General features: G+C 51.8%; 1 protein-coding gene across 1 annotated transcript in view; it reads right to left on the bottom strand.

The window, feature by feature from the left end:
• Nucleotides 1–15,040, bottom strand: part of Loxl2 (lysyl oxidase like 2) — a 60,183-nt gene that overhangs the window by 18,089 nt on the left and 27,054 nt on the right. The window contains exons 4-7 of the mRNA XM_042697807.1: nt 14,041–14,252; nt 10,415–10,640; nt 7,092–7,275; nt 832–983 (exon numbers count right to left, since the gene is read on the bottom strand). Of these exons, the coding sequence (XP_042553741.1) occupies nt 832–983; nt 7,092–7,275; nt 10,415–10,640; nt 14,041–14,252 (774 nt within the window). The remainder of the gene's footprint in view (nt 1–831; nt 984–7,091; nt 7,276–10,414; nt 10,641–14,040; nt 14,253–15,040) is intronic.

Below are 15,040 nucleotides of genomic sequence, written 5' to 3'. Positions count from 1 at the left end.
AGCCACAGTGCCACTTCCGGCTTTTTTCTTTTTGCTTATGTGGTGCTGGGGGAATCAAACCCAGGGCCTCATGCATGCAAGGCAAGCGCTCTACCCCTGAGCCACCTTCTCTGCCTACCATAAGCATAACCAGTATGCCAGCTCTGTACCAGATGGTGCATGGGACCTGATCATTCGAAGCACCAGAGAGGAGTGTTAAGCAGGATTTTCTGGGCAGGTGAATAGCATGGGATAGACCTCCTGCATGACAAGGAGGAATTCATCCCACTGGCTACCTCTAAGGACAAGACCACCCACTGCAAGAGACACAGGGCAGGCTTCAGAGACCCTACCGCTGGCATAGGGGGCTGTGACCCTGGTTACAATGCTGTTGATCCCATTAGCATTGTCTCTGCTTGCTCAGTGCTCTCTGTACAGTGTTCACACTGGTGGCCCATGCAGGCCTGCTATCTGTGTGGATTCTCTCGGTCCTTGGAAGGGCACATGCCAAAGGCATCGCAGGTATGGTGAACCGTGCATGAGTCCCTTGTAGAAGGGACAGACTTCCCATTGTACTATATGTACATGCCCAGAGCAGCCAGCGCACAGCCCCAGCTGGATACGCCATCCTCGGCCACTATGGAGGCGGTGTTTGTTCCTATGTCTTGTCATTCGTCACATTTTCAAATGCTAGGGGACAAATGGTAGTAACAGAGATAGAAGTGGACCTTGAGCCCTTACTGGGTTATCTCAGAGCCTCCTGAAGAATTCTCCAAAGCAAGGCTACTTGGTCTATATGATCTAGGGTTTCCACAGCACAGCCCCTTCTGGGCACTGGCTGTCCCTCCTCACCTTCTTCTGGAAGCCCATGATGGGGATGTTGCATCTCACACCAGCATCTTCCTCATGGTTGCAGCCCTGTGACTCGGTATTGAGTTTGCAGTCTATGATGGACTTCTCAGTCCCTGTGCACTGGACCTCGTTGAGGTGGATGGGTCCGATCCCTGGCAGAGGGGAAGGAAGAGAAGCATACACTGTAAAAGCATCTGACGAGACATTTCTAAAACCAGTAAGAAAGTCCTGGACCTGCTTCTTCCATCCTCAGAGCTCTCCTAACTGCCTCTTATAGACTGTTCAGGAGCCCGGGCCTCTTCTCTCTGAAGAGATTATTGCTAATTGTTTGAGGATTGACTCACTCCTGCTGTAAGAGCAGAGAAAATTCTGTGACTTTAGTCAGGTCACTGGCGCTCACGGAACATTGGCTTTTTCACATTAATGAAGGGGTTGGACAAGTTGGACAGCTAAGTTCCCTCCCCAACTTCAATTCCCCAAGCATTTATGAGGGTCCCTACAGAAAACAGGGTTTATATGAAGTGGATGGCTGGAATCAGAAAAGAGGATTTGTAGGAGAGAGGTATATAGACAGAATGTAGGAAGTTCACAGAGGGCAAATAATAGCAGGGCTCCGAGACAGTTAAATGGCCCGGTGCCTCTGCTCACCCCCAGTTTCTGCCGGTGCTGTGTTGGCCAAGCCCAACCATGCCTCCAGGTGTACATCACCGGCCAGGGTAGGCAGTAGAGAGAGGCAGGTGGAAGACACCCAGAGGTGGCCCTTAGTGCCACGGGAGGGAAGCTCCTGTAGCTGATGCTGGGCTAATGAGAGAGAGCTTTCCACAGCTGGGGGAGAAGGATCCAGGCTGAGCCACGTCCAGTCTGCTTAGCTTTCAAAAGCGGCTTCTGCTGGGCCATGTCTAATCCTTTGCAGGTGTTTTGGGGTACACTAACCCACATCATCTTGGACTCTGTTCTGCCACTAACTCTTTGCCCTTCTGGTCTGCTCAACACCTCCTTGTTGGGGGTCCTATCCTTCACACTCTAAACCTCTCATTTTTATAATGGTAAAAGACAAATAACAAGAGTTAGCCATTGTAAAGTAGCATGAGGTTCATTCTCAGTGTTGAGAAACCATCGACACTGCATGGCTGTAGAATTTTTTTTTTAAATCAACCCCAGAGGAAACCCAGAACCCCATTCATCGGTTGCTCTCCTTTTCATCCTCTTCATAACCATTCACACTGGTTTTGTGTCTCAGGCCTGTTAATTTCCTCCCATCGGGACAAACTTCAGGCCAGGGTTGCCTGGTTTTTGTTTTTTGTCCTCTGTCATCTTCCCCAGCTTGCTTCTCTGCTAGCCCTTCCCATTCCAGGAAATAAATGGTACCCTCCAACCACCCAGCTGTTGCCAGAGCCCAGAGGTCAACTCTGGCTTCCCCTTCTTTACCTCCTCCATCGGCACAACCCACCCATCACGTTCTGCTCACTCCTTCAAATCTGGATGCTTTGTTTCTCCCCTGTGCTACCACAGTGACAGTCCACAGCCCTATAATTGACATGCACTATGACAGCCTGTGGCCTTGGGCTATTCCAACAGCCTCAGGCACAGCCCCATCTCTTCACCACACAGCGACCCCAGAGAGGTTTAAATACATGTTGGATTGGATGGTTGGATCCTGTTACTCTTCATTGGGAAATTCCCCAGTGGCTTCTCATTGACCTTAGGGAGAAGTGCGCAGACTCCACAAGCACCAGTGGCCCCCACTTGAATTTAAGCAGTCTATTTCTCCACTTCCTACACCAGGCTCTGTGGATGCTCCATGGACCCAGCCCTCCATCTACCAGGCCACTCTGCCTCCCCTGGGGAGCCAGCTGACTCCCAGTTGGCCTTCACCTCCTTCCAGAAGCCTTCTGGCCCCCACCACACTTCACAGTAGACTCCCTCCGGTAGCCCCTCATCCAGCACTGCTCTGCTTTACACTGGCTTGTATTGTTGAATGTCTGTCTTTCCAGGTCTAAATGATCAGTAAGGGAAGAGACCCTGTATATTCCCCGCCAGTGCCTGGCTGACACAAATGCTCACATAGTGTCCACACAGAGGAATCCACTGTGCACCTGTTACCTGTCAGCCTCTGTGCTAGCTGTTGGGAATTGAAAAGTAGATAAGGCAGGCCCTGAAGAGCTTTTTGGTTAGAACAGGGAAAGTGACGTGGAAATCAAAGCAAGCCAGAATCAGGGGTAAAGATAGAAAACTACGAGTACTGCAAGATTGAACATTATTAAATACAGCACAACACATTTCCCACCCCAACCCTCCCCCACCCTGCCACATGACCTGTTCTTGATTAATTACAATATGTACTGGAACAATTTCTCTGATCTTGTCCCAGATGTGCAATTGCAAGAATTCTTGCTACATCAATTCTTCTGCTTAAAGACTGCCCATAAAAGTTACAAGAAGCTGGGTTTGGGCAGCTCACACCTGTAAATCCTGCTATTCAGGAGGCTGAGAGATGAGGAATTTTGTGGTTCAAAGCCTGGGCAGAAAAATCCATGAGACTCTTATCTCCAATTAACCAGCAGAAAACCAGAAGTGGCACTGTGTCTTAAAGTGGCAGAGTGTTAGACTTGAGCAAGAAAACCCACGACTGACCAAAAAGAGAAAAGATGTTACAAGAAATAGGTGCTCAGGCCAGGCACTGGTGGCTCATGCCTGTAATCCTAGCTACTCAGGAAGCTGAGATCTGAGGATTGCGGTTCAAAGCCAGCAGGAAAGTCCATGAGACTAATCTCAATTAACCACTAGAAAACCAGAAGTGGTACTGCGCTCAATTGGTAGTGCACTCACCTTGAGCTGAAGAGCTCAGGGATAGCTCTCAGGCCCAGAGTTCAAGCCCCATGACTAATTAAAAAAAGAAAAGAAATAGGTGCTCAGATCACACACCCCTCTGACTAGTCAGAATGTCCCAGATCCAGTGTCTCCAGGCTTGGGTGATAAATGTCAAAGTATTGTAATAGCAACAATGACTTAAAGATGCCAGGTCTTAACACAAAGAAACCACTGAGCTAAATCCCCAATCCCTTCCCTTGTTTTTTTTTTTTTTTTGTCGGACATGGGGCTTGAACTCCAGGCTTGGCCGCTATCCTTGCGCTCTTCAGCTCAAGCTGAGCGCTTTATCACTTGAGCCATAGTACTACTTCCGGTTTTCTGGTAGTTAATTGGAGATAAGAGTCTCACGGACTTTTCTGCCCAGGCTGGCTTTGAACTATGATCCTCAGATCTCAGCCTCCTGAGTAGCTAGGGTTACAGGTGTGAGCCACCGGCGCTCGGCTCTTCCCTTATATATTTTTTAAAATTTTTATTTATTTTTTATTGTGAAAATACTGTACAGAGGGGTTACAATTACATGGGCAAGATTTCCCTTATATTTTTATGTGATTACTAGAACATTTAAAATTACATATGTGGCATGTGCCATATTTCTTTTTTCTTTTTCGTGCTAGTACGAGGTCTTGAACTCAGAGCCTCTCATACTTGCTCAGCTCTTTCACTCACAGCGGGCACTCTACCACCTAAGCCATGCCCCCTGTCCATTTCTATTGGACAGAGCTGTTTTGGAGCACTGGAACTTCACCACCAAGTGTTTTTCCAGTGGACCCGACTTAACTGGAATATAACCATTCACTCATTCATTCTTTATGACATGAACATCTCGAGAGCACTGTGTGCAGGGCACAAACTTCCAGGACACGATGTGACAGACATGTAGTTGAGTCTTGGAAAGAGGTGGATATAGCAACCCACAGTTGCAGCCCTGATAGCGGGAGTCCTCAAGTGCAGAGGCAGAGCCTTCTATGACTAAAATCTATGCTGCATAGCTGGAGCCAGAGCCTCACCCACACCACCCTTCCAGACACCTTGTTTTACAGTAGAGAAACCCAGGTCCAGAGGATTGCAGGAAGCTGGGCCAAGATGAGGACTCAGATGACTCGATTCAGCCTCTACCCTGGGTGTGGTCTGTGAGCCACAGCCAGGAACAAGAGACTGACCCTGAACTTCACATTGCCAGGGATACTTTTCCCATTCTGTCGCCTGGAGTTGCCCACCCAGTACAGCAAGAGATGGCAAATCATCACTACTGTTTGCATGGCCAGCATCAAAAATTTCCCCAAGGCCATTTCGTCCAGGAGCAGAATCTCCCAGCTCTTGGTAAACTCTGGCTGCTGAGGCAGTGGAACAATTAGGTCACATAGCACCGCCCTTGACTGATGGAATGTTCTTGTCATTCACTGCTTGTTTATCCTGCAGAATGATTGGCTCTTGTAGGCCTTGGGAGAGTAAAAACCCACAAAGGGGTCAACCACCAGTGGACTGTGGGAAGACTGGCCCCAGGGACCTTGACTTACTCACTAGGACTAAGAAGAAAGACTAACGGCACTGAGCATATTGGAAGCTGTCAGGTGGCCCAGTGTGCTGCTGATGTCTGCCCCAGTGCATGTCCAGTGCATGTCCAGTGCACGTTCCCACCATTTGAATAGACTGGAGAATGAAAGTTGAGTGAGGCTCAACTATGAACAAAACTGGGCCAAGAAGTCCTAACTCTAAGACTTAGGGCTTCGGTCTTTCTTTCTATCAACTATTGGAGAAGTCACAGATATGTTCTCCTGAGCTTCCGTCCCTCATGTGATGGATGAGAGGATTGAGGTCCTGTCTGTAGTTGTATCTATGACTCAGGACTGTCCCTAGCCCACGGAGCCTCCTTACAGCCCTGGGAGGCATGGACAAGCTGTTAGACAGAGGGCATGCTGCAGAAAACAAGCAGATGACTCTGGACAGATGAGCTCCACATTCTACTGCTAGCGTGGGAATGCTGTGCGTTCTTTTCTTGTATAAGGCTTGAACTTGGGGCCTGGATGCTATCCCTTAGCTTTTTCTTTTCTTTTTTGCCAGTCCTGTGGCTTGAACTCAGGGCCTGGTCACTGTCCCTGAACTTCTTTACTTCTTTGGATCAAGGCTAGCACTACCACTTGAGCCACAGCACCACTTCCAACTTTTTCTGTTTATGTGGTGCTGAGGAATCGAACCCAGGGCTTCATGCATGCAAGGCAAGCACTCTACCACTAAGCCACATTCTTAGTCCTCCCTCAGCTTTTTCGCTTTACCATTTGAGCCACAGCTTCACTTTTGGGTTTTTGGTGGTTAACTGGAGATGAGTCTCTTGGATTTTATTGCCTGGGCTATTTGTTGAGCTCTGAGATGCTTAGATCTCAGCCTCCTGAGTAACTAGGATTACAGGTGGGAGCCACTGGCACCCAGCTGAGTGTTAACTGAGCTCGGGGTTAAGGGGTTTAATACAGGACTGCAGAGTGTCCCACAAGGAAATCAGGGGTTATGGCGGCAAGTGAGGATTATTATTTTCCCAGGCTGCGATCAATGATCTTAAGGCACTCCTTTCTGTGGGGTGAAGGCCCCACATCTGACAGCATGGAATACCCCACCCTTATCTGAGCCCCAAACTCCTCCTTCCGCATCCTTTCCACCTGTAGCTGCTTATGGGCTAGTGGTTGGTTTTGAACAGATACCAGGGAATGACCCTGTTCAAACACAGCTCTCCAGGGGAGGGCTGAGTACTCATAGGGTTGCTTGGTCCCGGGATTCATGCGGGAGTGGAGGCAATCTGTTCTGGATCATCTTGAAACAGCAGCATGGCTCTAAGTAGACCCCTCCCACCTCCCTTCTCTGCAGAAGTATTCTTTGTTCAGATGAAAGGTTCAGTCAGGACACAACAAAAACCAGGGCTCGCTCTGTGGTATGTGTGTGTGGGGGGGGGGCAGGCAGTAGATGCAGGGCGGCATCAGAGTGCAAAAGGAAGAGGCCATCAAGTGCATTTGTGTCCAGCACAGCTCAGGTCTAGTGGGCTCTGGTGCTTTCCTATGGGAGCCTGGGACTCTGGCTTTGCTGTGGGGCCGGTGAGCGTGGGGTGAGGAGGGGCGGTGGGAGTGGTGGGTGCTGTCACCTACTGCTGGTCTGTCACCTCGCCTTGCATGTGTCCTTCTCTGGGCCTCAGCTTTCAAATCCATAAAACGGGGGCTCAGTGCTCTCTACACTCCCTTCTTGCTCTGACTGGTGAGAAGCTGGGGTTCCTTAATGGGCCCATTGCGGAAGCGGGGAGCAGAGCACGATGAACCCAAAGATCACTGCCACTATGGCACTAGGTCCCCGAGCTGTATCTTCCCATGAAGAAAAGCAGCTCAACCCGCAGCCATTCCATTCCTTACCTTGCCCCAGCCGGGAGCCAGTGATGGCTTCTTTGGCAGTCCCAAAGCCCAGCTCTCTGCAGACCACGCTGGCGGACACTAGGTCCCACTTGTCATCACAGACAGTCCCCCACTCTCCGTTCTTGAGCACCTCCACGCGGCCCTCCCCGACCTGGGCACCACCTCTAAGCCGCACCAGGGGTTGCTGGAAAGAGACATATAGTTCTGAGTACAGAAGCAGCGTGTGTCCTGTGGTCCCTCCTTCCCCTGCGCTTCGACAGGCTAGCTCCCCAGTCTAGAAGCTGACACAATGTTGGATTTGGGGCAGGGGGATGGGAGAGACAGAAGGAAGGGGCTCACACTGAAGTCTGCTCTCCCATAAGGCCCCTGGGCAGCTCTCCTATGGACTGCCTGCTGGGACCACTGAAGAGCCCATCAGGGTCTCTATAATCAAGTCATCTCCCAGCTCATGCCTGGCTCCTGGCTCTCACCATCTGCTGGACCCACAGCTTCCAGCACCTGAGCTTCAAGGGCGTCTGCCCCACAGGCCTGCAGATCCCAAATGAACCCCATTCCTACGCTGCTCATAGCAGAGATCTCCAGGATGGTGTGCAGTGTGCCCTGGCACACTGGAACTTGCTGGCACGTGGAACTTGCCAAGAAAACCAGACCTATTCCTGTGCCAGGGACCGGACCTTGCCTAGTAAAGACCCACATCTGCCCAGATGCTTCCTGGTCTTCATTCTATTCCTAATCAGCCCTGAGTCTTCAAAAGAAGACATGAAATGTCTCCAGGGCTCACTGAGCTTCTGCAACAACACAAGACCCTGCGGATTGTGTCTTGGAGGCTGCATGCATCCACTCTGGTTTATATCAGTTTATGTGCACGTGTGTGCACTAGGGAAGCTCAGACGTCTTTAAGTCTCTGTTATGTCCGACACCTACTGTGTTGACTGTCATAGCTTTTATATCAGGCTGGAGTCTGTGTTCTTTCCTGGCCCATGACTTCCTGCAGTTCCCGCCGCTCCCCACAGGTGTCCCAGACCAGGTGGGATTGGCTGGAGGTGGTTGGTTCCAACCAATCACATTCACCAGCCACCTGGAGATGGGGGAGGGCAGGCACAGGACATCACACAAGCGCCTGGCCCCCACTGACAGCACCCCAGGGCTAGCCTGGCAGGGTGGGGGGCACACTGCCAGAAGGGGAGTTGGTTTGTTTTGTTTTTAAGTACAGTGTGTAAGCCAGCCAGTGCCTTCAGGAACATTTTATTTAAAAAAAAAATAGAACAAAGACTAGAGGCGTGGCTTAAGTGGTAGAGCGGCCGAGTAGCAAATGTGAGGCCCTGAGTTCAAACCTCAGCCTGAGCCCCCCACAAAGAAACCAAAAGAGAGGAAGAAGGAAAAGGAAAGAAAATAAAAGAGAGAGAAAGAAGATAGAACGCGGTGATTAACAGTGCTGGCTTCAGCCCATCTTCCACAGAACTGTGACCTCCCCCATCTCCTTTCCCAAGCTGTGGAACGGGATGTGGGGGCCCCTCCAAGGCCCCCAGACGGATGGAGGCAGAAGTGTCAGATAACTCCCCCAGCCCCAGCCCGGCCCCCGCAGTGGCCGGGCAGCCAGCCAGCCAACCCTGCAGTGAAGACGGAAACCAGGGAAAATGTGATGTCAGCTTCCCGTGGTGGTCACTGGTTTGGTATGAATCTGATCACTTCGCTTTAAACCACACAGCAGAGGAGTTCCAAAACAGTAGGATCTGGCACTCTGGGTGACACAGGCTGGGGCTGGGGAGGGACGTGCCTGCCAGATACAGCAGGGGAAAGTGAGGGGAGGGGCGGGAAATGGCACTGCCCAGGGAAGCCCACGCTGAACGTGTCTGTGCACTTCTGAGGCCCCTCAGGAGATGAGGAGATTCCATTGACTGCCTTCCGGAAGTGCCTGGAGGTCAGGAGGTCATTCCAAACAGGTCCACACCTGGGCTGTGCTCCCAGAATGCCTCTCACCCCTGTCTGTATTCCCATCTCTGTGGGAGGACAGTTACCCTAGCACACCTCTGCTAAGATGGGTTAGAGATTAGAGGGCAGGAGGGGAGGGGGAGGATGGTATGGGACATAGATGAAGGTCGGGGAGAAGCTAGCCCACCGCCTGCGTCCACCTTCACACGCTCCCTCTCTCCTGGTGAGGCTCGCTCGGCTGCTCTCTCCTGCCTCTGGCTTGGAACTCACCATGCCCACGTGATGGTATCTGGATTGCCTCAACCCTGATCAACAGTCACCATCCACACTTCCTCTCTTCCTTCTGGGGGGTGTTCCCACCTACTGGTGTAGCACTCCCACCCCAGGCAGTTTCAGAAACAGACAATTGGGTGGATATATGAAAAAAGAAGAGTAGAAAAACGAAAAGCTGGGGGGGGGGGGTAGGTGGGGGGGGACAGATGGGAAGGGATGGGAAAGGGAAACAAAGGAGGAGGCAACAATGCTTGATAAGAAATGTGCTCATTATCTTGCCCATCTAATTGTAACCCCTCTCTGCGGTATTTTCACAATAAAAAGAAAAAGAAAAATGAAAAGCTGGCACTTCCAACCTGTCATCTCACTACTCAGGAGACACGGATCTAGAGGATCTCAGTTGAAGGCTCAGGCTAGGGGGGAAAGTTAGCAAGCTCTCATCTCAACCAACAAGTTGAGTATGGTGGTGTACATCTGTGATCCTCGCAAAGCAGAGGAAGGAGGGATCCGAGGCTGGGAGGCAGGGCTGGAACAAAACCTAAGATCACCTGAATAATAACTACAGCCAAAAAAAGTACGGAGCATGTGGCTAGCACGAACGAGATCCTGAGTCCAAACCTCAATGTGGTTAAAAAGAAGAAAAGGAGAAAGAGAAAAGAAAGAAGAAAAGGAAAGAATGAAGTCAGTGGGTCAACCCTCCATGGCTGAGACAATTCACTTGTCCTGAGGATCCAGTGGGATCATGGAGGAGATAATGGAGGATGCCCAGTCTCTGTGACAGCCACGCCCATGTCTCTGTGCCCGCCCCCATGCTGTGACACAGGCACCACTGGGCTTGTGCTCACAGCGGGACGGAGGACTTGGGCATGGGAAGGGCAGGCTTTCTACCTTGGCGGAAGCTTGAAGCTTTGGCAATTGTCATCCCCCCTGTGGTGAAATGAGTCGCATGCGTCTGGAAACAAAGTGGCTTCCTTGCAGAGAGGGGTCTGATCTGTACAGCAGCCTCCGCCATGGTGGTCCTGGCTGGGCCCGGCTCTTCTCGCCCTCTCTGATGGGTTCCTTGGACCCCCGCAGCCCTGCCCTGGTACAAGCGGCCATCCTCCCAGCCCCGTCCTCACCTCTGGCTTGTAGGCTTTCCGGAATCTTGAGGGTCCCTCGGGGCTGAAGACCTGGCCAGGCACGCAACTGACTACGGCGGGCTGCCCGTTCTCGCAAGAGGTGTTCTTCACAGGGTCGCGTGACACAGGGGGCCCCAGCTTGCAGCTGGAGATGTGGGCCTCGGTGCCCGTGCAGTTCATGGAGAACTGCCAGTAGCGCGTTTTCCTCCTCCGTGAGGCGAATGCTCTGCCGGGGGGGGGGGGGGGGGTGAGCAGGCATCCTGGTACCCACCCACTCCCTTCTGACACTGGGCACCGGCAGCCCCCAGCACACAGCCCTGCTTCAGCCCAGGTCGACAGTGACGCCCTCTTCCGGTGCCGCACAGAATAAATGTACACCCGTCTTAGGTGACCCCATCTGCGGAGTCCAAGCATGATTTGCACAGTGACAGAAACCACAAAGCTTATCACATATTCAGCTGTGAGAATGAGTGAGGTTGCTGTCTCAGTCCCCCAGCCTAGGGAACTGCTACACACAAACACGGTTCCTTTCCCTGTGTTTTTCATTTGGAGGCAAACAATAACAAACCGACAATAACATACTAGCCAACAGACTCAATATCCTTGGGCCCAAAGCAGACATAGTACAAATATCTGCTTTGTTAGACGGTTAGGTGTATTAGCCTGTTTTCTGCTACTACAGCAGGATATCACAGACTGGGATAATTTATAAACAATAGAAGGTTTATTTAGTTCATAGATGCAATGGCTGGGAAGTCCAAAAGCGAGGTGCCAGGACGTGTGTGTGTGTGTGTGTGTGTGTGTGTGTGTGTGTGTGTGTATCATGAGACTTTTTTTTTTTGTCAGTCATGGGGCCTGAACTCTGGGCTTGGGCCCTGTTCTTCAGCTCTTCAGCCCAAGGCTAGCACTCTACCTCTTGCGCCACTGAGCCACTTCCAGTTTTCTGAGTGGTTAATTGGAGATAAGAGTCTCATGGACTTTCCTGCCTGGGCTGGTCTTGAACCATGATCCTCCAGTCTTAGCCTCTTGAGTAGCTAGGATTACAGGTGTGAGCCACCAGTACCAGGCTCCAATGAGACTTTTATTGCCAATTAATTACCTAAAAGGCTGGAAATATAGCTGTGGAAGTAGTAGAGTGCCAGCCTTGAGCAAAAAAAGCTCAGGGACAGCACCAGATCCTAAGTTCAAGACGTAGGACACAAGCGTGCGCGTGCACACACACACACACACACACACACACACACACACACACACACACACGAAAAGACATGGAGAGGGGTCCTGCAGCGGGAGTGATGAGGACAACTTCATCTAAGCAAGCCTGGGCTCTCTTTAGGCCTTGAAGGATGGTGGGGTTGGGAAGGAGGAGGCCTGGGGGTGGAGATACCCCATCCTCTGATGCTGTCTGGCTGCTTGGCGGGACACAGAAGACACCAGGGGCAATCAGGGCAGCACCCTGTGGAGGAGCCTCTGACCCGGGGAGCGGCCACCTGCGGATGGAGTGCCCTGGGAACTGCTTTGTCTCACTGCAAATGCAATGTAAACCCAGAGGAAGGACAAACCCTACAGGCATCACCATCACCCTGCCTTAACTTTGAGGACGAACGGTCACAGTTCCATCCAGTATGCTGGAAGAATTCAGGATGTGAGCATACCACAGTGACATCACAGAGTGGAGAACTCCACAGGACGGCTATGAATTCCAGAACTGCCCCTCTTCCCACTTCCGGCAAGGCTAGTTCCCTTGGCTTCCTCCCACACACACGGGGGGGGGGGGGGGGGGAGGAGATCCCCAGCACCACATCAGCAGGGGCCCAGGGGCCCTCAGGAACCTCCTGTATCCAGCTGTCAGGCTTCCCAGCCTCTCCAGAAACAGATGTGCTGAGCTCTTAATGGGTAAGGGGGAGGGCCACAGCACACAGAGCTGCCCCAAACCGCAGGATTCCATCTTACATCAGCCTCCAGGAATGCAATACCCAAGACCCTCAGCGGGGTGTGATTCATTCCATTCACTGGCTGGAGAGGCCAGGCCCTGACCCCAGGATTACAGAGATGAGGTGTATACGTGCATGTTGTGTGGAGGGGTATGGGGGGGGGGTGTGTGTGTGCAGGGCAGCCCTTCCCAGGCCTTGGAGATTGAAAGGATGGCTAGATCTGGGGGAAGCCTTCAGCCAGGCTGGAGACCCGCTGAGCCAGAGCAGGAAGTGAGCTGGAGTGATTACATTAAGCTTAAGTTGAGAAGTCTAGCAGCTCTCCCTGGCTGGGGAAAAGCCAGATTTTGTGCAACTTTGCCAGCTGCTGAGTATATCTGTTCCAACTATGTTCTCCAGATCTGGGGAGATCACAGGATCAGTTTTTTGGAGAGCCATTAGTTCCACATGAGTTAGACTTCAGCTAAAACTCTTCAAGTCCCACTTTGAACTATAGGGAGACAGCAATGTGTCGGGCTGGAGCGGTGTCATTTCAGAGCCAGTGACCAGTAGTGCCCACAAGGTCTAATTATTCTGTCCTTTCCACTGATAAAGCGCCCCTCAAGGGAAGGCTGGGAGAAACAAAACAGTACAAGTTTTTGGCAGGGTACCCAGGTCCTTGCTCAAGAGGATCGGGTCTCCCTTTCATTCTGGAGTTCTGTGTTGGCAAAGTGGCTCAAATCTGGCAATTGTTTGCCTGGGCTGGCTTCGAACAGCGATCTTCAGATCTCAGGCTCCTGTGACAAGCTGTGGTTATGACTTGTTTGCTTGATGTATGATTGACGTATGGCAGATCAAGAAGTTCTTGTAAGAGCGGGGCACTAGTGGCTCACACCTGTAATCCTAGCTACTCAGGAGGCTGAGATCTGAGGATTCCCAGTTCAAAACCAGCCTAGTCAGGAAAGTCTGAGACTCTTGTCTCCAATTAACCACTAGAAAACTAGAAGTGGGGCTGTAGCTCAAAGTGGTAGAGCACTGGCTTTGAACAAAAGAGCTCAGGGACAGTGCCCAGGTCCTCTGTTCAAGACCCATGACCAACCAAAAAAAAAAAGTATTTATTATATAAGATAAGGCCTTTCATTCCAGGAGCACCATAGTCAACCAGCCAAGAATGAGTTCTGCAGAAGTCAGATGATTCTGATGGCCGCGTTTCACCCTGCTGACCTTCCATGAACCACACCCTCATACCTTGCGTTGTCTGACATCCTGTCTTGGCCCTGGCACCCCAAGATTACTACCACTGCAGTGAGATTTTCCAGTTGCCACTCGCACTGTGAAGTGTGACCTTTAAGAGCAGAGCTCTGTGAGGACACGAGCTCTCCTCACAATTAGGGTGAAATCTGTGCCTTCTAGATCCTTCCAGGGTGGGTGACAAATCCACTCTCCCATCCGAACAGTCCCCTGCCTTTGGATCCCAGTGCTGTCAGAGGCCGGACGCCACAGTCCCTGCTCTGGTGGGCTGGCTGCCAGAGCTACGCCTTCCTGGACTGTATACCCGCTCCACTGTCAGGGCTGGTCTCCTTCGCCCTGTGAATTCCTGGAGGGATGCCAGCCTGCTGTGACAGACAAAGGACATCCCTTCGCAGGGCTGACCTGTCAATGCAGGGCGGATAAAGCGCCCAGGACCCTTCCCCAATCCCGGCACAGCTCTCTTACTTGTAGGCTTTGGTGTTATACATCTTCTCCCCAGGGAAGCCAAACATGCCACAGACCACGTGGGAGTTCTTGGCGGTCCAGTCCTTGTCGCAAATCTGCTTCCAGGTCTTGCCTTCCTTCACCTCCACGTAGCCCTCTGTCACGGGGGAGCGATGGCGGAAGGCCGAGAGGACGGGGCGGATTCGGATGTCCTCCACCTGGATGTTCAGGCTCTGGGAAGGAGAAGGCATGTGAGTGATGGGTTATGGCCATGCGCTGGTGGCTCACGCCTGTCATCCTAGCTACTCAGGAAGCTGAGATTGGAGGATTGTGGTTCCAAGCCAGCCCAGACAGTAAAGTCCAGGAGATTCTCATCTCCAACTCATCAACCCAAAGCTGGAAGACAAGCTGTAGCTCATGCAGCAGAGTGCTAGCCATGAGCAAAAAATACTCAGAGTCTAGGCCCTGAATTCAAGCCCAAGGAACAACACAAAGACAGAGGTGGGGGGGAGGGAAGGAGAGGGAGGAAGGAGAGAGGGGGAGAGAGAGAGAGAGAGAGAGGAGAGAGAGAGAGAGAGAGAGAGAGGGAGAGAGAGAGACGAGAGAGAGGGAGAGGGAAAGGGAGAGGGAGAGGGAGAGGGAGAGGGAGGGGGGGATTGAAGGGAAGGAGCCGGAGAGGGAGGGGGAGAGGGAGGAGAAAGAGCGTTATATCCCTAATCTGCTCCTGGAGAGGCACCAAGTCCTTTCCCAGGTACCAGTGGCCAGAGCTCTGATGTCTTTCTGTTTCAAGGCCTGCAGAGGGCACAGGTGTTCCCAATGGCACAAAGCCCATACATGGTCATAAAGTGCAATGTGTGGGAAGCAACGTGGCTGCAAGGCCTAGAGAAGGGGTTGGGGGAAGGCAACTGGAGCAGTCAGCATGGCCTTGAGGACCTTCAGCTCCTCCCGATCCTATTAAGGAACCTACTTAAGTTGGACTATTACTTGGCCATGTCAAGGCATCATGTGGAATGCTTCTTAG

This window comes from Dipodomys spectabilis, unplaced genomic scaffold, assembly GCF_019054845.1.
Source record: "Dipodomys spectabilis isolate Male_0828 unplaced genomic scaffold, ASM1905484v1 ptg000229l, whole genome shotgun sequence".
NCBI lineage: Eukaryota > Metazoa > Chordata > Mammalia > Rodentia > Heteromyidae > Dipodomys > Dipodomys spectabilis.
Note: the sequence above shows the minus strand (reverse complement) of the source record. Positions and strands in the feature narration are given on the sequence as shown.